At 45.4% G+C, this 21,685-nt stretch overlaps 1 protein-coding gene across 1 annotated transcript in view; it reads right to left on the bottom strand.

Moving 5' to 3' along the window:
• Positions 1-21,685, bottom strand: part of LOC311137899 (cadherin-4-like) — a gene marked incomplete at both ends in the record, with an annotated part of 368,521 nt that overhangs the window by 15,517 nt on the left and 331,319 nt on the right. Inside the window, 3 exons of the mRNA XM_084172505.1 lie at positions 4-189; positions 5,340-5,477; positions 19,867-20,039. Coding sequence (XP_084028631.1) covers positions 4-189; positions 5,340-5,477; positions 19,867-20,039 — 497 coding nt within the window. The remainder of the gene's footprint in view (positions 1-3; positions 190-5,339; positions 5,478-19,866; positions 20,040-21,685) is intronic.

Here is a 21,685-nt window from a genome sequence, read left to right as displayed (position 1 = left end):
TACCTTGACCACAGTGACCATGCCGTCGTTGTTGACAGGGTTGGTGCGGATGAGGAAGTGACCTTGGGGGTCTCCGCTGGCGATGCGGTACTGGGCAGCCCAGTTAGGGCTATGGGGCTGATCCCTGTCAATCACTGTCAGGTTGGCCACCACCACGTTCACCCTGTTCTCTGGGACCTCCCCCGAAAACTACAGACAGAGAGAGGGTGTGAGGGAGGGAGGTTGGAGAGAGAAAGTGAGATATTTGCATGAATTTGAATAATAGAGACACTGTTTTCATTACAGTAATTATGTTCCTTATACTGCTGAATGTCTATGTGTGGAAATTTTTATTTAAACCAATGAATTTGTTCAATGAAGGGTTTACACATTTACATTTAATTCTGCACATTTACCAATTAAGCAATTAAATAAGTAATGTAATTAAATAGATTGCATGGACCATCTTTGAGTAATGATCTTCATTATATTCCAATCTAAAACCATTCAGTCTCACTAAATGATAGAGGAAACTCAGCAGAAACAGCATACACAAAAACCTACTGTACATGAATCTAGTCCAATCAAGTCGCAAAGTTACATTCTGCAGCAGTCTCTTTAATAATCAAGAAACACAAATGCACAACACATACACACACACACACACACAGCTCTCATTGTCAGACAGTAATCCTTGTTTCCTCTTGTGATGCGTTAACTGGTTTATGGTGTGTGTCTGCCAGCTGCTGTTCAGTCTAATGACTTCATCATGGCGCTGGGGCTGCACCCCAATCCCCCCTCGCCCTCCTCCTCGCCCCATGTCCCCCGCAGCATCGCCATGCCGATAAGCACAGAATAAATGTAATATGCACATTATCTGTGGTGTGTGGGTTCCTCTATTTCATTTTCATCCCCAGCTTCAACACAGACAGGAAAACAACTTTCCAAGCTTGTCTGACAACATTGGGAGAGAGAGGGGGAGAGGCAGAATGAGATGTGGTTTTAAAAACCTTATGCAACTGTTTAACTGGATACTGGGCTCTGGGAAGATGTCCTCACCCTTGAAAGTAACAGTTGGTCTGTCTGATAAGCAGCCAGAGAGACAAACAGATACTTAAGGGAACCTCCACTGGTTGCTTGTTAGGGAACTGCAGCTCCTAACATGGGTTCAAAAAGGACAGAGGATAATGGTGCACAGTTAAATCAGAATACTTTGGTAAACTCAAGAATCAATGGTTGGAATTTATATTGAAGTTCAAGAGAAAGTGCAGAGGTTGAATTGGAATGGAATCCATCTAGTTCAAAATGGAATAGACCCCAACCCTTAGTGGGAATGTGTCCCATTGAACTGCTTTTAACCACAACATTTTAGAGACTGAATTGAGAATAACTGAATAATATAAGAATTGAGCCTGGAAAAGGAGAACCCTGCTGTTTCAGAGTGTAGTACTGCATTATGTTTCCAGTTTCTCACAAGAGAATCAGCAACGCAACATGAATCCATGGGCTCTTTTACTGTTCTCAATAGAAGCATAGTCTTGGTTGAAAATAACAACAGCAAGAACAAGGCAATAATGTTAGCAAGAATTGTGAATAGAAATGCCCTTAAAAACAACTCTTGAAATTCTGGTGCACAGTTAAATCTGTTTTAAGGGTGTTATTATATCCCCATTGTGATGGTGAAGGAGTCCTAGGCATTGGCAACACCAACACACTTAATTTCTGCCTTTTTCATGTCACACCAGTGCCACATGCAGTTGCACATTTACTATCACTAATAGTCAATGACGCCTCCTGTGCCAACACCATGCCACTGACTGTCCTTCAGTAATACGCTTAAGTAAAACTAGTCTATTAGACACAGAGGCTCTAAAGGTAAACCAGCAATAGCATGCAATCAAGGCATACTGGAATCTATCTGGCTGAGATTTGAACATATGAACCTACATACCACAGCTCCAAACACCCACCATTATGAATTGAAAACGTCGACAGGATTATAGAGTTTAGTTTGAGTGTAATGCACTTGATTAGATCACACCACCATAACACTAGGAGAGAGAGATTATACAGTCGCTGAATGCAGCCTGATGAGTTGTGGCAAGTACCTTTGTCTTTTTGTTTTTCACATAATGACGAACATCACACTCATATTCATGCCCATGTTCTGAAATGAAAAAAACATTTGGCTTTTTTCAAATTAGAAGCAATATATCTGCTTGGTTTACGCCCCCGCAAGCAATTTTACTTAATTAGTGTGTTTATGTTTTCTCTCCATCTCCCATTGAGAGATGCACATTATTTTCTGTGTCTGTCATACACAAATAATACAGTGGGGAAAAAAAGTATTTAGTCAGCCACCAATTGTGCAAGTTCTCCCACTTAAAAAGATGAGAGAGGCCTGTAATTTTCATCATAGGTACACGTCAACTATGACAGACAAATTGAGGAAAAAAAATCCAGAAAATCACATTGTAGGATTTTTTATGAATTTATTTGCAAATTATGGTGGAAAATAAGTATTTGGTCACCCACAAACAAGCAAGATTTCTGGCTCTCACAGACCTGTAACTTCTTCTTTAAGAGGCTCCTCTGTCCTCCACTCGTTACCTGTATTAATGGCACCTGTTTGAACTTGTTATCAGTATAAAAGACACCTGTCCACAACCTCAAACAGTCACACTTCAAGCTCCATTATGGCCAAGACCAAAGAGCTGTCAAAGGACACCAGAAACAAAATGGTAGACCTGCACCAGGCTGGGAAGACTGAATCTGCAATAGGTAAGCAGCTTGGTTTGAAGAAATCAACTGTGGGAGCAATTATTAGGAAATGGAAGACATACAAGACCACTGATAATCTCCCTCGATCTGGGGCTCCACGCAAGATCTCACCCCGTGGGATCAAAATGATCACAAGAACGGTGAGCAAAAATCCCAGAACCACACGGGGGGACCTAGTGAATGACCTGCAGAGAGCTGGGATCAAAGTAACAAAGCCTACCATCAGTAACACACTACGCCGCCAGGGACTCAAATCCTGCAGTGCAAGACGTGTCCCCCTGCTTAAGCCAGTACATGTCCAGGCCCGTCTGAAGTTTGCTAGAGTGCATTTGGATGATCCAGAAGAGGATTGGGAGAATGTCATATGGTCAGATGAAACCAAAATAGAACGTTTTGGTAAAAACTCAACTCGTCGTGTTTGGAGGACAAAGAATGCTGAGTTGCATCCAAAGAACACCATACCTACTGTGAAGCATGAGGGTGGAAACATCATGCTTTGGGGCTGTTTTTCTGCAAAGGGACCAGGACGACTGATCCGTGTAAAGGAAAGAATGAATGGGGTCATGTATCGTGAGATTTTGAGTGAAAACCTCCTTCCATCAGCAAGGGCATTGAAGATGAAACGTAGCTGGGTCTTTCAGCATGACAATGATCCCAAACACACCGCCCGGGCAACGAAGGAGTGGCTTCGTAAGAAGCATTTCAAGGTCCTGGAGTGGCCTAGCCAGTCTCCAGATCTCAACCCCATAGAAAATTTTGGAGGGAGTTGAAAGTCCGTGTTGCCCAGCGACAGCCCCAAAACATCACTGCTCTAGAGGAGATCTGCATGGAGGAATGGCCCAAAATACCAGCAACAGTGTGTGAAAACCTTGTGAAGACTTACAGAAAACGTTTGACCTGTATCATTGCCAACAAAGGGTATATAACAAAGTATTGAGAAACTTTTGTTATTGACCAAATACTTATTTTCCACCATAATTTGCAAATAAATTCATTAAAAATCCTACAATGTGATTTTCAGGATTTTTTTTTCTCATTTTGTCTGTCATAGTTGACATGTACCTATGATGAAAATGACAGGCCTCTCTCATCTTTTTAAGTGGGAGAACTTGCACAATTGGTGGCTGACTAAATACTTTTTTTCCCCACTGTAACTGCTCCAAGTGGAGTTTGCTGTGTGGGAAGAGAAGAACAGGGATTGCCAAACAAAGCAACAGAGAACCTGGATAATACTGCAATCTTCTAGGAAAATAGAGTGTGTTTGTTTTTGTCTGTGTATGTGTGTGCCCACGAGTAAAGCTATGTGTGTCATACACAGCAGTAAGACAGTAAGACAGCTGTCTCTATGACTAACATGTCCTCTCCTGTACCCACTCATCTTCTCTTCCTCCCTCCCCTGTCCTCTGCAGTCTGCACCAACATAACCACTGTCCCTCCACAACAGAGACCCATCCATCTGTTACTGTTGGAACACACAGTTTGACACTTGAGTTCCAAACCATGTGTTCTAAACCATGTTGCCAAAGCTTGTTTCTTTCTCCTCCTTTGTCATCCTGGTTTGTTTGCTATTATAATGTGTTATCGCTCTTGCAATGCCACACGGTTCTAAACACTGTGAGGCAGTGAGGATACTCAACACTCTCCTTCCACCCAACACCATGTCTGATACACCAGTGGCCCTACAACAGCATACAGAGGCTGAGCTGTGGAGAGAGTAGAGACAGTGTAGAGTGGAGAGGAGTGTGGCAAGGCAGTGCATGTGTGTGTGTGTGTGCGTGCATGTGCCTGTGGAGGTTTGAGTGTTCCCCTGTGAGAGGGGAGTGACAGAGACAGGACAGAGTGGTCCGAGGCGAGGCATTGTTCAGTGGGCTAGTCTCTGACAGCTGGGTCCTCTTATCAGAGCATCCGGCTGGAACTACGCTGCTGCCTGCCTGGCACACTCCTCTCTCTGCAGATGGATGGACATACAGACAGAAAGAGCAGAGAGATGGAGAAAGAGAGAGAAAGAGAAACCAACGAAGGGAGAGACAGACTACTCCTCCCTTTTGATGCACGCATACATGCATGCACAGATGCGCGCACACACACGCGCGCACACACACACACACACACACTCAGACAGACACACACAATACGGAAGACAGGCTGCCTCCAGACTGAGGCCAGACGCCTGCAGACAAACCATGGTCACCAGAGGAGGGAGGGCTCCTACCGTCACCAAATAGAATGCCTATGATCATTCTCTCTCCTCCCTCTCTTTCTGTCCCTCCATGTCGCTCCGAACCACTCTCCCTTTACTTCAGTAGCTCCCTCTTTCTCTCTTTCCCTTTGGTCCCTTTCTTCTCCCTATTTTTATCTCTCCACATGTCTCTGTCCCTCTTGTCTGTCCAGCTCTCTTACGTCCTGTCAAAGAGCCATGACCTCTTGTTCTCTAATATAGCATCAGACACATGGATTGCATCTACTGCAGAGTTGGGGCACTGCCCTGTTGAATATCCATCAACTGATGTTATCCTGTCATGAAGACAGATGTGTGGCCCTACAGTAGCGGTCAGTCCTAGGGTGGACAGGAGACTCACCGTCCTGGCGGTCAGCTCGGGAGGGTTGTCGTTGATGTCGGTCACAGAGATGAGGGCGGTGGCCGTGTTGGACAGGCCAAAGTTCAGGTTCCCCTCCATGTCTGTGGCCTGGACGATGATGATGTACTGGGACACTTTCTGGAAAGACACATTAGATTAAGTGGGTGAATTAATTAATGAATTAATTAATAATCTTTCAGAGTATGTGGGGCTGTGACTGCACTGTCACACCCCCTCGCCTCAAATAAAAGCATAGATTCACACAAACACTTTGCACCATTGCAGCATAGAAGAGAGTATCACATTTGCAGCTCTGACACAGCACCCCTGCCAGCATTAACAGCTCTGAGCCTGACACACATACACGAGAGTGAAGGCTTAGGAAGTGAGGGAGCTACGAGCGAGAGTGAAAGGCTCATCCATTACGGCCTACAAGCCCTGCTTTCAACTCTCTGAGCAGCTCTGATCATCACTCATTCTAATGGAGGTGCCGGCACTTTAAGAAGAACAACTGTGCTGCAAATATTACAGAGAGTGAATGGACATTATTTAGCCCAGTTAGATGGAGAGAATAGCTAGAGGCAGTGCTACAGTACCGACCGCCATTGAAAGAACAGTCAATCATGACGTCAGACAGTGGAGACGACACAGCACACTGAGACACTGTTCTCTGCTCTCTTTTTTGTCATTCTCTGTCACACACACACAGATGCACACACTAAAAAACAAAACTCATTCACACTTTTCTGCTGTCCATGGTGCTGAAGGTTCACTGTGTATATCAGTGCAGCGATAGATTCTCCCCTCTCCCTCTCCAGTCTCCCCTGTTCTCTCCCTGTAAGCCTCTCAGAGACACCGCTCCTCTCTGCTCTCATTAATCCATTTGGCTAAACCCCCTATTGTGCTGGTGTGGAGACTGGACGTCAAGGACAGGTCAGTCAGTGTGAAGAGGAGAGGAGAGGGAAGACCAGCCTAGCCTGCTGCGTCCAGCTGAAAAGGCCTCTCTTTTCAAGCCTTCCACCATTCAGCAACCCTGCTATCTGCTATAACTGGGCCAGTTCTGCACTGTTGACCTTGAGAGCACGGCCTATAACAGCTCTGGGGTCAGGACCTGAATCCCAGAAGCATTGATGGTGGAACCCATGGGCCATCTAGTGAACCCTAATGGAGGTCAGTAAAACGCTGGGGAAAAATCAATTATCTCTCTCTCTCTGCTCAGGGAGCAGTGTGTTTAATAGCCAAGTCAGTTGAGGCTCCAGAGAGGCTTTTTGAAGCATTTAAACTAGCCCAGACTCATTTAAAGTTCTGCAGAGTCATTAGGACTCGCTCCACATGTTAACCTGAACTAGACCAGCTCTATGAATGAAAACTCAATACGGGCTGCTCTTTATTACAGTCATAATGAAATATCAATACCATCTCTTCTCATAGTGCACTGCAGTAATAGACCCTTTACGCTCTCTCCAGACTGTCTCACTCTGATTCAGCCACATCAGGGTAACAGTAGTCCTAGATAGCTGCTGTCCAGTGGGTAACCTGACTCTGAGCAGCAGACGTGCATGGTGTTTGATCACGCAGGGAAAGGTGAGATAAGCCTAACAGCAGATGGCACTCTCACACAGTAGGGAAAATGGGACATGCTGTCCTGCAGCACTTTGTTCCTCACCTGAGTTGATAGAAGTTTATCCAAGCACACATGTATGCAAACACACGCACAAGGTACACCCATACCCACATCCTCTCCCTCCCGTCAGTTTGGCTGCCCTAACAAGCCAGTAAAGGGGTCTCTAATGAGTCCTATAGATCTGCTGAACAGAAGTCTGTTAGATTAGAGAGTCCACCTCAGAAAGGAAATAAGCCTTCTTCTTCCACCAAGCAGAACAACAGCAGTGCTTTTCCCACGGGCCTAAGCCCTTGGATTTTAATGGGAAGGGTTGAAAGGCATCTAGGGCCATAAGAACAGAACACCGCTGGAGGTAAAATTAGATCCTTTTTACAGGTACTGAATGAGGCCGTTTTTTTTACCAGAGAGTCCGCAGAAAGAGCAAAAGGCTATCAGAACTCAATGGCCACCATTCCACCAAAAAGGTAAAATGAAAACTAAAATGGTTGTCCAATGGTCCCTGTTCGGAGTTTGAGAGAAACTGAGTTTGTTCTCAAATCTTTGTTTAAAAGATGGCTGGCCCAAATGGGGACGTTACTGACATTGACAAGAAAAATGAAAGGTAACATTTTTACTAGCAAAACATTAATGGAGAATGAACTGAATCTGAGCTGTGTGTGTTTGAGCTGTGTGTGTTAGACAGGGGCAGACTGAACAGGAAGAGGAAGAGAAAGCGAGCGTGAATGAGCACTGAACCAGCACCTTCCGTATTTGTTCTGTGGTTTGTCAGTCTGGTACTGATCACAGTCACTACCCTGTCACTAACAATCTCCATCAAACAGCCACTGACTCACATTTAACCCAGAGAGACTCCCTCCCTCCCATTCACAGAGCTCCTGCACATGGACATACAATACAAATACACACCCAGACCAATATGATCCACACATGACACATGAAACAGTCACACAAAAACATCCATATACACATTTTCCCCCAGATATGCCAAACAGAGTATGGCTAACTTTTCTCCAGAAGGAGCCCCTAGTGCTGAACCATTTCCCCATATTGAGAGAGTGATACTCAGTCGCCTGGATATAGAAACCCTAAGCCCCTGTAGATGCCCAGAGCCATGCCTGGTCCCCTGGGGACAGTGTGTAGGCACTCCACCACAGTGTCCGATCAATGCCCTATCAGGCAGAGCAGAGCTGACACGCTCCAACCTGGAGCCGGCACGAGTCAGCCACACAGATCAGCATAGCACCCAGCCAGGCCCCAGAGAGGCTGCAGTAGCCTGGGGGAATGAAAAGCAACAGCCCTGCCACTCCAACCGGGCCCCAGAGAGGCTGCAGTAGCCTGGGGGAATGAAAAGCAACAGCCCTGCCACTCCAACCGGGCCCCAGAGAGGCTGCAGTAGCCTGGGGGAATGAAAAGCAACAGCCCTGCCACTTCAGCCAGGTCCCAGAGAGGCTGCAGTAGCCTGGGGGGAATGAAAAGCAACAGCCCTGCCACTCCAACCGGGCCCCAGAGAGGCTGCAGTAGCCTGGGGGAATGAAAAGCAACAGCCCTGCCACTTCAGCCAGGTCCCAGAGAGGCTGCAGTAGCCTGGGGGGAATGAAAAGCAACAGCCCTGCCACTCCAGCCAGGGCCAGAGAGCACTGAGACAGCCCAGCCCAGCTGTGGCACACAGGGGTCAAGGCCACCTGAGGACAGCACGACTGTCTCACACTCAGCAGCTCTGAGACCCAGCAGGCTACCTCACATTGTACTCTACCTCACAGTTACAATCAGCTGCACTCAGGACCAGGGGCCTCATTTATAACCGTTGCATAAATGTCACACTAAATATCTGCATGTGCCATTTCTGAAAAGAATACGTACAGTTTACATTCACTTAGGTTGGAGTCATTAAAACTCGTTTTTCAATCACTCCACTAATTTCTTGTTAACAAACTATAGTTTTGGCAAGTCGGTTAGGACATCTACTTTGTGCATGACACAAGTACATTTTCCAACAATTGTTTACAGACAGATTATTTCACTTATAAATCACTGTATCACTATTCCAGTGGGTCAAAAGTTTACATACACTAAATTGACTGTGCCTTTAAACATCTTGGAAAATTCCAGAAAATGATGTCATGGCTTTAGAAGCTTCTGATAGGCTAATTGACATCATTTGAGTCAATTGGAGGTGTACCTGTGGATGTATTTCAAGGCCTACCTTCAAATTCAGTGCCTCTTTGCTTGACATCATGGGAAAATCAAAAGAAATCAGCCAAGACCTCAGGAAAAAGATTGTAGACCTCCACAAGTCTGGTTCATCCTTGGGAGCAATTTCCAAATGCCTGAAGGTACCACGTTCATCTGTACAAACAATAGTACGCAAGTATAAACACCATGGGACCACACAGCCGTCATACCGCTCAGGAAGGAGACGCGTTCTGTCTCCTAGAGATGAACGTACTTTGGTGCGAAAAGTGCAAATCAATCCCAGAACAACAGCAAAGGACCTTGTGAAGATGCTGAAGGAAACAGGTACAAAAGCATCTATATCCACAGTAAAACAAGTCCTATATCGACATAACCTGAAAGGCCGCTCAGCAAGGAAGAAGCCACTGCTCCAAAACCACCATAAAAAAGCCAGACTATGGTTTGCAACTGCACATGGGGACAAAGATCTTACTTTTTGGAGAAATGTCCTCTGGTCTGATGAAACAAAAATAGAGCTGTTTGGCCATAATGACCATCGTTATGTTTGGAGGAAAAAGGGGGTGGCTTGCAAGCCGAAGAACACCATCCCAACCGTGAAGCATGGGGGTGGCAGCATCATGCTGTGGGGGTGCTTTGGTGCAGGAGGGACTGGTGCACTTCACAAAATAGATGGCATCATGAGGAAGGAAAATTATGTGGATATATTGAAGCAACATCTCAAGACATCAGTCAGGAAGTTAAAGCTTGGTCGCAAATGGGTCTTCCAAATGGACAATGACCCCAAGCATACTTCCAAAGTTGTGCCAAAATGGCTTAAGGACAACAAAGTCAAGGTATTGGAGTGGCCATCACAAAGCCCTGACCTCAATCCTATAGAAAATGTGTGGGCAGAACTGAAAAAGTGTGTGCAAGCAAGGAGGCCTACAAACCTGACTCAGTTACACCAGCTCTGTCAGGAGCAATGGGCCAAAATTCACCCAACTTATTGTGGGAAGCTTGTGGAAGGCTACCTTTAACGTATGACCCATGTTAAACAATTTAAAGGCAATGCTACCAAATACTAATTGAGTGTATGTAAACTTCTGACCCACTGGGAATGTGATGAAAGAAATAAAAGCTGAAAGAAATAATTCTCTCTACTATTATTCTGACATTTCACATTCTTAAAATAAAGTGGTGATCCTAACTGACCTAAGACAGGGAATTTTTACTAGGATTAAATGTCAGGAATTGTGATAAACTGAGTTTAAATGTATTTGGCTAAGGTGTATGTAAACTTCCGACTTCAACTGTATGTCTAAAAATACGTACCTCTATAAAATATTGAGATTTATAGATGGGTTTTTTTTTGCCCACGCTACAGACAGCTATATCGGTCCGCTAATACAGGACTAGTAGAGGCCCAATGCACTACTTTTGTGAAAATATAATTAAAAAACATGTTATAAAAATGTGTATTATTATAATTTGCTTTTACTCCCCGCGGCTATGAGGTATGGGCAGAATGTTTTGATATTTTGCAGTGACTTTTTCAAACGAAACATGCATGCTGCCTATAGCGAGTGCCTGTCCGCGCATTCTGCAAGATTGATTGTATATTGGAAACCATTTAAAAGAAGGCTACAGTCCACACTTCTATGCAAAGGACCAATTATTGTTTAACATTTTGTTCATCAATAGATTATTGGGTTTATATGTCCTACCTTGGTATAGGCTCTGAAACGAAATAGTTTTATGACGTCGGGCTCCTATCGCACAGTAATACTGTAGCCTACCCATACTGTCAAATATTTTACATAAGCTATCCGTCTATTTACTGTGTTGGCAGAATGTTTTAAAAAGTTAAGTAATTGATGCTGTATTTGGCAAAGGACTGTGACAGTTTCTGAAAGAGAAAACGAAGGCAAATTGTTGTGGACCTGTCAGCAGAATGTTTGAATTCAACAATTATTTGCATAGACATTTCCCCCAACCTAAATATGCTGGACTACCCGCAAATTCTGAAACATTGTCTAGGCTACTCCAAATAAATTCAGTAGTAGCATACATACTTCAAACTAAAAGATCAACTGTCAAATTCTTCAGTGTGACACTCTGGCTCCGGGACTTTTGTATTTGAGCCAGGGTGTATTTTGTTATGTTTGGTTGGGTGTTTCTAAGTGTTGTATTTCTAGGTTTGGTCAATGACTCCCAATCGGAGGTAACGAGTGTCAGCTGTCGGCTCGTTATCTCTGATTGGGAGCCATATTTATTTCTGTATGTTTTCCTGTGGGGTTTGTGGGTTTTTGTTCCTGTTTAGTCAGAGTCACTATTGGACTTCACTGTCGTCTTTTGTTTTGGATTGACGTGCTTTACTAATTAAAGTCATCATGTTCACTCAACGCGCTGCGCCTTGGTCTCCTGTTTTAGGCGATCGTGACAGAAAAACCCACCAAAGAAAGACCAAGCAGCGTGTCCAGGAGCAAGGAGACTGGACATGGGAGGAAGCGCCGGGCAAGGAGATAGAGAGGCTGGCGATGGCCCAGGTGGGCACATCGTGGTCCTGGGAGGACATGCTCGGAGGCAAGGGACCTTGGGGAAGGATCAAGGCCCTGGCGAGAGAGGAGCAACGGCGGCAGCAGGGCCATCGTCGGAGGGTCGTGAGTCAACCCCAGAAAATTTTTAGGGGGGGGCACACGGCATGGACGACGGGGCTGACGGAGGAGAAAAGGGGGAGTATCCAGGAGGCCACCAGGCCAGGGGTACACCGCCCTGTATGTCCTGTGCGAATGCCTCACACAGAGTGTGTGAGGGTAGGCATTCAGCCAGGACGGGTGGTGTCCGCTGTTCGCTCCAGGCCTCCTATCCGTCTCCACAGCCCGGTCCGGCCTGTTCCTGCCACCCGCACCAAGTCTACGGTGTGCGTCGCCAGCCCGGTCCGGCCTGTTCCTGCCACCCGCACCAAGTCTACGGTGTGCGTCGCCAGCCCGGTCCGGCCTGTTCCTGCCACCCGCACCAAGTCTACGGTGCGCGTCGCCAGCCCGGTCCGGCCTGTTCCTGCCACCCGCACCAAGTCTACGGTGTGCGTCGCCAGCCCGGTCCGGCCTGTTCCTGCCACCCGCACCAAGTCTACGGTGCGCGTCGCCAGCCCGGTCCGGCCTGTTCCTGCCACCCGCACCAAGTCTACGGTGCGCGTCGCCCGGCCAGAGTCTGCCGTCTGCCCAACGGCGCCTGAACTGCCCGTCTGCCCAACGGCGCCTGAACTGCCCGTCTGCCCAGCGGCGCCTGAACTGCCCGTCTGCCCAACGGCGCCTGAACTGCCCGTCTGCCCAACGGCGCTTGAACTGCCCGTCTGCCCAACGGCGCCTGAACTGCCTGTCTGCCCAACGCCGTCTGAACTGTCCGTCTGCCAAGCGCTGCATAAGCCGCCCGTCTGCCATGAGCCTTCAGAGCCGTCCGCCAGACCGGAGCCGCTAAAGCCTTCCGCCAGACAGGATCAGCCAGAGCCTTCCGCCAGACAGGATCAGCCAGAGCCTTCCGCCAGACAGGATCAGCCAGAGCCTTCCGCCAGACAGGATCAGCCAGAGCCTTCCGCCAGACAGGATCAGCCAGAGCCTTCCGCCAGACCGGATCAGCCAGAGCCTTCCGCCAGACAGGATCAGCCAGAGCCTTCGGCCAGACAGGATCAGCCAGATCCGTCAGCCTGCCATGAGCAGCCAGATTCGTCAGCCAGCCATGAGCAGCCAGATCCGTCGGCCAGCCATGAGCAGCCAGATCCGTCGGCCAGCCATGAGCAGCCAGATCCGTCGGCCAGCCATGAGCAGCCAGATCCGTCGGCCAGCCATGAGCAGCCAGATCCGTCAGCCAGCCATGAGCAGCCAGATCCGTCAGCCAGCCATGAGCAGCCAGATCCTTCAGCCAGCCATGAGCCGTTCAGCCAGGATCCGCCAGAGCCGTCCAGCCAGGATCCGCCAGAGCCAGCCAGCCAGGATCCGCCATTGAGTCCGGTGCTGTCCCTTAGCCCGGTGCTGCCCCTTATCCTGGTGCTGCCCCTTAGTCCGGTACTGCCCCTTAGTCCGGTGCTGCCCCTTAGTCCGGTGCTGCCCTTTAGTCCGGTGCCGCCCCTTAATCCAGTGGGGTTTAGTTGGGGGGTGGTCATGTGGAGGAGGCTACGGAAGCGGATAGTGACTAAGGTGGGGTGGGGACCACGACCAGGGCCAGAACCGCCACCGTGGACAGACGCCCACCCAGACCCTCCCCTAGACTGTATGCTGGTGCGCTCGGAGTTCGCACCTTTAGGGGGGGGTACTGTGACACTCTGGCTCCGGGACTTTTGTATTTGAGCCAGGGTGTATTTTGTTATGTTTGGTTGGGTGTTTCTAAGTGTTGTATTTCTAGGTTTGGTCAATGACTCCCAATCGGAGGTAACGAGTGTCAGCTGTCGGCTCGTTATCTCTGATTGGGAGCCATATTTATTTCTGTATGTTTTCCTGTGGGGTTTGTGGGTTTTTGTTCCTGTTTAGTCAGAGTCACTATTGGACTTCACTGTCGTCTTTTGTTTTGGATTGACGTGCTTTACTAATTAAAGTCATCATGTTCACTCAACGCGCTGCGCCTTGGTCTCCTGTTTTAGGCGATCGTGACATTCAGTAGGCTATAAACCACGCTGCCTATGGGATCACATACAGCAAAACTTGAAATAATAGCCTACCTATTCACATAGACCTTCATTAAATGAGAGATGCAGATGGTAATTTGATGTATGGCTACAGGAATATGAACCCATCACGGCTAGAAAAGGTGAGGAATTTATTTAAAATCTATTTCTTATTCAAATAAATTGAAAATAGATTCTTATGTCTAATTATTTTATATTCCAAAACTAAAACACTTGATTTTCAATCTTCTCACTAACAGCGAATGGCTGCATCTTGTTATTATGTTTTTATGAATAAGCATGTCATAATACTTAGGCCTACTTGCCTGATTGCAATACAATACTTCAACCACTAGAATATGTATGTATGAATGGTCTAAAGTTTGTGTGGAGGAAAGGACATTCTCACGTCAAGTTCCATTTGAATAAATGCCAACTTTTTGGGGTACATTTTGAATGCACACATGGTTTATAAATGAGGCCCCAGGATCAGCTTCAATATTGCAGATAGATTGTGGCTTCAATCAATGTAATTGTCTGCATAATTTGCAATCCCCATATTTATTTGTAAATATATATGTAAAATATATATACATATTTTAAAATATATTTTCCTTTATTATTTTCCCCTAACCCTACCATCCCTCCCGTAATTGGAGTAAACTAATGGACAACAACGCTTACAGTGCCTTCGGAAAATATTCAGACCCATTGACTTTTTCCACATTTTGTTATGTTACAGCCTTATTCTAAAATGGATTAAATTAAAATGAAAAAACTCTGCAATCTACATTCACATTTACATAATTTAGCAGACGCTCTTATCCAGAGCGACTTACAAATTGGTGCATTCAACTTATGATAGCCAGTGGGACAACCACCTTTAAAAAAAAATAAAAAAATAGTGGGGGAAGAAGGATTACTTTATACTATTCCAGGTATTCCTTAAAGAGGTAGGGTTTCAAGTGTCTCCGGAAGGTGGTCAGTGACTCCGCAGTCCTGGCGTCGTGGAGGAGCTTGTTCCACCATTGGGGTGCCAGAGCAGCGAATACCTTTGACTGGGCTGAGCGGGAACTGTGCTTTGTAGAGGTAGGGGAGCTAGCAGGGCAGAGGTGGATGAACGTAGTGCCCTCGTTTGGGTGTAGGGTCTGATCAGAAGACATAGAATCTACACACAACACCCCATAATGACAAAGCAAAAACTGGTTTTTAGATTTTTTTGCAAAAATATACAAAATAAAAGCCTTATTTACATAAGTATTCAGACTCTTTGCTATTAGACTCGAAATGGATCTCAGGTAAATCCTGTTTTCATTGATCATCCTTGAGATGTTTCTAAAACTTGATTGGAGTCCACCTGTGGTAAATTCAATTGATTGGACATGATTTGGAAAGGCACACGCCTGTTTATATAAGGTCCCACAGTTGACAGATGATGAAGCTATGGCAGTGGATGCCCAGCAGCCTGTGGATGTCAGTCAGTTGAGAGGTCCTGAAGCACTAATCGCGAAGAAGGCTGATTTTGTTGCGTTTATTGCACAGGTGATTCATTTTACAGGACAGACAAACCAAAAAAGAAACTGGAAATCATTGTGAAAGCAGCTAAAAGGTTCTTGGATCTCCAGGACTTCACGTCTGAAACATTGCTGGGAATACTAACTAAATATGTTCGCTCCTCTCATGCCCCAGAGCCTGCGTAGGGATCTGAGTACATTTGACTAAGTGAAGGAATACATTGACTTTAGTTTTTTGAGAATAATATTTTTTATTTATTTATTTAAGTATCTCAGTTTTCACCCCACCCAGTAGGTGGCGGCAATACACCTTTTTGGTTGTAGTCCGCCAATAAAACCTTAAAGAAGAACCAGAACTAATGCTGCTCCTTATCTGTATCATGACAAATCTACGGTACCACAAAAGACTACAGATACAATACTGCCCTATCAGGCAAAAGAGCAGTAACTGCACATTTGGTCAAAAATGAGTTACTGACATTTTTTGATACATTTAATACATGCTTTATCATGTAGACAAATATCCTGCCTCCATTGTTTTGTGTTATGGAGGAAATGGGGGGGGGGGGGGTGGTGTATGTTTGCAGTAACTGCAAAAAGTTACAGTGAAACCAAGGAGAAAAGCAGTAACTGCTATCACTCACATCAGTTACTGCCCTTTACCTTGGTTTCACCGAGCTTTGGGCTGCAGTGTCTACGGTTTACCTTGGTATTATTGATTGTTATTTGCTGATATACGTATCAAACTATATGAAACTGACAGCCACGTGAAAATACATCTATGAACACAAGTTTGTGTTAAATAAAAATCATCATGGAAACGTATTCCAGTGGGTGTACCAAGCAAGAAGGCAGTAACTGCTGTCTAGGGTCAAAAGTCATGTCAGAAGTCAGGGTCAATATGAATAAAAAATTACCTATTCATTAGATAACAGATAACCACATTTCCAGTGATCTGGCTACAACTAATATGGCTTGACAATTAAAAAACTTCAAAGCCATTTTTCTCAGTTCCACTCAATTAGCAGTTAGTGCTCTTTTGCTTGGTAGGGCAGAGTAGCTTCTATATGTACTGTAGCTTTATTTCTCAGGCAGAGAAAGAGGGTCCCATAAACAGCTTAGCCCTGCTTGTTAACCCGTGTGCTGAAACATGCAGTGATACGTGAGGGCACGGGAGAGGTGAGGTCAGGGGTGCAGTGAGTGGGAGGGTAATTGGCATTCAGGAGTGATCAGGCCTGGGTGATGCTGAAGTGCCCTTCCTGCCTCCCTGTTCTCCTCCACGCTGAAGAGGCTCCCTCACCCCTTAATTAACACATTAATATTCAAATTAGACACCAGTGCTACTGATGAAGAGGATTAACTGCTACAGAACTGTGTGTGTGTGTGTGTGTGTGTGTGTGTGTGTGTGTGTGTGTGTGTGTGTGTGTGTGTGTGTGTGTGTGTGTACTGGCGTGTGCATGATACATGTCTGTTAATGCCTGAGAGTGTGTTTACAATGTGTGTGACCTTGAGTGTAAGTGGGTGAACACCCAGATATGTCCCAGTTTTAGGGGGAGGATCAGAAGGAGAGAGGCAGGTGGGATTGGGCTGCTGCTCTATTTAGATTAATGGGGTTGACTCCCATCCATTCAGCTGTGGGGGAGACCAGGGAACAGGGAAACAGGCGCTGCATTAACTGCAGACTGATTTCCACTGTCAACACTATACTGTCAACACAACATGTATACTTGAATGAGTGAAGGGCATGCATACATACAGTTGAAGTCGGAAGTTTACATACACTTAGGTTGGAGTCATTAAAACTCATTTTTCAATCACTCCACTAATTTCTTGTTAACAAACTATAGTTTTGGCAAGTCAGTTAGGACATCTACTTTGTGCATGACACAAGTCAATTTTCCAACAATTGTTTACAGACAGATTATTTCACTTATAATTAACTGTATCACAATTCCAGTGGGTCAGAAGTTTACATACACTAAGTTGACTGTGCCTTTAAACAGCTTGGAAAATTCCAGAAAATGATGTCATGGCTTTAGAAGCTTCTGATATGCTAAATTACATCATTTGAGTCCATTGGAGGTGTACCTGTGGATGTATTTCAAGGCCTACCTTCAAACTTAGTGCCACTTTGCTTGAAATCATGGGAAAATCAAAAGAAATCAGCCAAGACCTCAGAAAAAAAATTGTAGACCTCCACAAGTCTGGTTCATCCTTGGGAGCAATTTCCAAACGCCTGAAGGTACCACGTTCATCTGTACAAACAATAGTACGCAAGTATAAACACCATGGGACCACGCAGCCGTCATACCGCTCAGGAAGGAGACGAGTTCTGTCTCCTAGAGATGAACGTACTTTGGTGCGAAAAGTGCAAATCAATCCCAGAACAACAGCAAAGGACCTTGTGAAGATGCTGGAGGAAACAGGTACAAAAGTATCTATATCCACAGTAAAACGAGTCCTATATCGACATAACCTGAAAGGCCGCTCAGCAAGGAAGAAGCCACTGCTCCAAAGCCACCATAAAAAAGCCAGACTACGGTTTGCAACTGCACATGGGGACAAAGATTGTACTCTTTGGAGAAATGTCCTCTGGTCTGATGAAACAAAAATAGAACTGTTTGACCATAATGACCATCGTTATGTTTGGAAGAAAAAGGGGAAGGCTTGCAAGCCGAAGAACACCATCCCAACCGTGAAGCACGGGGATGGCAGCATCATGCTGTGGGGGTGCTTTGCTGCAGGAGGGACTGGTGCACTTCACAAAATAGATGGCATCATGAGGAAGGAAAATTATGTGGATATATTGAAGCAACATCTCAAGACATCAGTCAGGAAGTTAAAGCTTGGTCGTAAATGGGTCTTCCAAATGGACAATGACCCCAAGCATACTTCCAAAGTTGTGGCTAAATGGCTTAAGGACAACAAAGTCAAGGTATTGGAGTGGCCATCACAAAGCCCTGACCTCAATCCTATAGAAAATGTGTGGGCAGAACTGAAAAAGCGTGTGCGAGCAAGGAGGCCTACAAACCTGACTCAATTACACCAGCTGTCAGGAGCAATGGGGAAGCTTGTGGAAGGCTACCCGAAACATTTGACCCAAGTTAAACAATTTAAAGGCAATGCTACCAAATACTAATTGAGTGTATGTAAACTTCTGACCCACTGGGAATGTAATGACAGAAATAAAAGCTGAAATAAATCATTCTCTCTACTATTATTCTGACATTTCACTTAATTAAAATAAAGAGGTGATCCTAACTGACCTAAGACAGGGAATCTTTACTAGGATTAAATGTCAGGAATTGTGAAAAACTGAGTTTAAATGTATTTGGCTAAGGTGTATGTAAACTTCCGACTTCAACTGTACATGAGGAACTTGCATGTAATTGGGTTTGTTTATTTTCCTGAATATTCACCACAAATCAGATATTAAGCAACTAAACCTGGCAGCCATACCAGTCTTTTGTTTTCAATATAAGTCAAATCGGTCTGCTTTCTAAAGGATGGTCAGGCTGGAGTTATTACCTAATGGGACTATTGGGAAATCTCTGAATATAAACGTTATGAGACAGACTCGTGGTGCCACAGCTCAAAGGTTTAGACGCAGCACTTGTGCTTTTATGGCTGTGGTAAAATCATCAGACTAAGGGATGAGTATCAAATAATATCATAATGATACAGTATGTTATACATTTGTGTCTTTGGAACATTTAGGAGTAGGATTGGCAGTCGTATTTTGCCCTGAATGTCAGGCCACAGAGTGTTAGAAGTGTGAGTCTGAGATAATGTGAGGGACTCTGAGAGACAGATGCAGAGTGAGAACAGCTTCTCATAAACGACTCTGCCGGCAGCCTGCTGATGCATTATGGGATAAATAGAGTTGACCCTCCGTGATCTCCCTCATTAGCGATCTAAGAAGGAGTGGGATAGGCACACATCTGCAGGGGTAAGGTAGAGGATAAATCAGGTGAAATCCATTCCCATGACCCCCTCCAGGAGGGCCAGAACATGTTGGTATTTTATAGTCATTAATGGTGCTGTTTGCAGGGTTGGGGTCAATTCCATTTAAACTTCTGTCAACCTAATCGGACATGAACAGTCTCTAAACATTAATAATATAATTCAGTTCCTGAACAGACTGGAATATAGATAGGAATTGACCCCAACCCTGTGACTATTTTGCTCATAATGGTTAAGGTTTAGTCGAGGGAGGGAGGGAATCCTGAGTTAGTTATTAAGGGCAGAAGGTGACTGACTGGTGTACAGGGGTGGTGACCTATAGGAGGTGACAGACTGGGGTACAGGGGTGGTGACCTATAGGAGTTGACTGACTGGGGTACAGGGGTGGTGACCTATAGGAGGTGACTGACTGGGGTGCAGGGGTGGTGACCTATAGGAATGAGAATACCATCCACTGTCAGACTATAGCTAACACCCACAACATACACTGTGGATGTGCAGTAACAGGCGGACATGAAACTGATCCAAAAGGAAGTCAATGCCCTTTCCTCCCCCCTGCTCCCCTGACAGACAGTGTGACCTTGTTGTGCTACTGACCTCCCTGTCCAGGCCAGCAGCCATGGTGAAGATATCTCCCGTCTCACTGTTGATGGTGAACATGTTGGGGATGGGCATGTGGGGGGTCTGGGACAGGATCCGGTAGCGCACCATCCCATTGGCTGTGGTGTCGTCATCTGAGTCGTTGGCTGTCACTTGCATCACCAACGTGCCTGCCAACAGAGAAGAGACACAGCCAGCAACAGTTAGAGGAAAACACTGTGAATCACACAGTGAAGGAAACACCTCCTCCTGGCAAAGACAGAGCCAGGATCAGTCATACAAACACCAAGAGATTTAACATATGTGCCCCATCCTCATTCACCCATACGAAAAAAATATACATTTCAATATATTTAACTTCACGTAAAATGTATTTCAGATACATCTACATACATTTGCATCTTTGCTAAAATGCATGTAATGCCTTAAAATGTATTCCAGAGATGCATGTAAAAACATTTGCATATTTTCTCAAATGCATATACAGTGGCTTGCGAAAGTATTCACCCCCCTTGGCATTTTTCCTATTTTGTTGCCTTACAACTGTGAATTCAAATGGATTTTGGGGGGTGGGGGTTTGTATTATTTGATTTACACAACATGCTTACCACTTTGAAGATGCAAAATAAAAAAATGTGTGAAACAAACAAGAAATAAGACAAAAAAACTGAAAACTTGAGCGTGCATAACTATTCACCCCCCCAAAGTCAATACTTTGTAGAGCCACCTTTTGCAGCAATTACCGCTGCAAGTCTCTTGGGGTATGTCTCTATAAGCTTGGCACATCTAGCCACTGGGATTTTTGCCAATTTTTCAAGGCAAAACTGCTCCAGCTTCTTCAAGTTGGATTGGTTCCGCTGGTGTACAGCAATCTTTAAGTCATACCACAGATTCTCAGTTGGATTGAGGTTTGGGCTTTGACTAGGCCATTCCAAGACATTTAAATGTTTCCCCTTAAACCACTCGAGTGTTGCTTTAGCAGTATGCTTAGGGTCATTGTCCTGCTGGAAGGTGAACCTCCGTCCCAGTTTCAAATCTCTGGAAGACTGAAACAGGTATCCCTCAAGAATTTCCCTGTATTTAGCGCCATCAATCATTCCTTCAATTCTGACCAGTTTCCCAGTCCCTGCCGATTAAAAACATCCCTACAGCATAAAGCTGCCACCACCATGCTTCACTGTGGGGATGGTGTTCTCGGGGTGATGAGAGGTGTTGGGTTTGTGCCAGACATAGCGTTTTCCTTGATCGCCACAAAGCTCAATTTTAGTCTCATCTGACCAGAGTACCTTCTTCCATATGTTTGGGGAGTCTCCCACATGCCTTTTGGCGAACACCAAACGTGTTTGCTTATTTTTTTCTTTAAGCACTGGCTTTTTTCTGGCCACTCTTCCGTAAAGCCCAGCTCTGTGGAGTGTACGACTTCAAGTGGTCGTATGGACAGATACTCCAATCTCCACTGTGGAGCTTTGCAGCTCCTTTAGGGTTATCTTTGGTCTCTTTGTTGCCTCTCTGATTAATGCCCTCCTTGCCTGGGCCGTGAGTTTTTGGTGGGCGGCCCTCTCTTGGCAGGTTTTTTTGTGGTGCCATATTCTTTCCATTTTTTTATAATGGATTTAATGGTGCTCCGTGGGATGTTCAAAGTTTCGGATATTTTTTTATAACCCAACCCTGATCTGTACTTCTCCACAACTTTGTCCCTGACCTGTTTGGAGACCTCCTTGGTCTTCATGGTGCAGCTTGCTTGGTTGTGCCCCTTTCTTAGAGGTGTTGCAGACTCTGGGGCCTTTCAGAACAGGTGTATATATACTGAGATCAT

The sequence above is a fragment of the Coregonus lavaretus genome, assembly GCF_964263955.1.
Source record: "Coregonus lavaretus genome assembly, chromosome: 12".
NCBI lineage: Eukaryota > Metazoa > Chordata > Actinopteri > Salmoniformes > Salmonidae > Coregonus > Coregonus lavaretus.
Note: the sequence above shows the minus strand (reverse complement) of the source record. Positions and strands in the feature narration are given on the sequence as shown.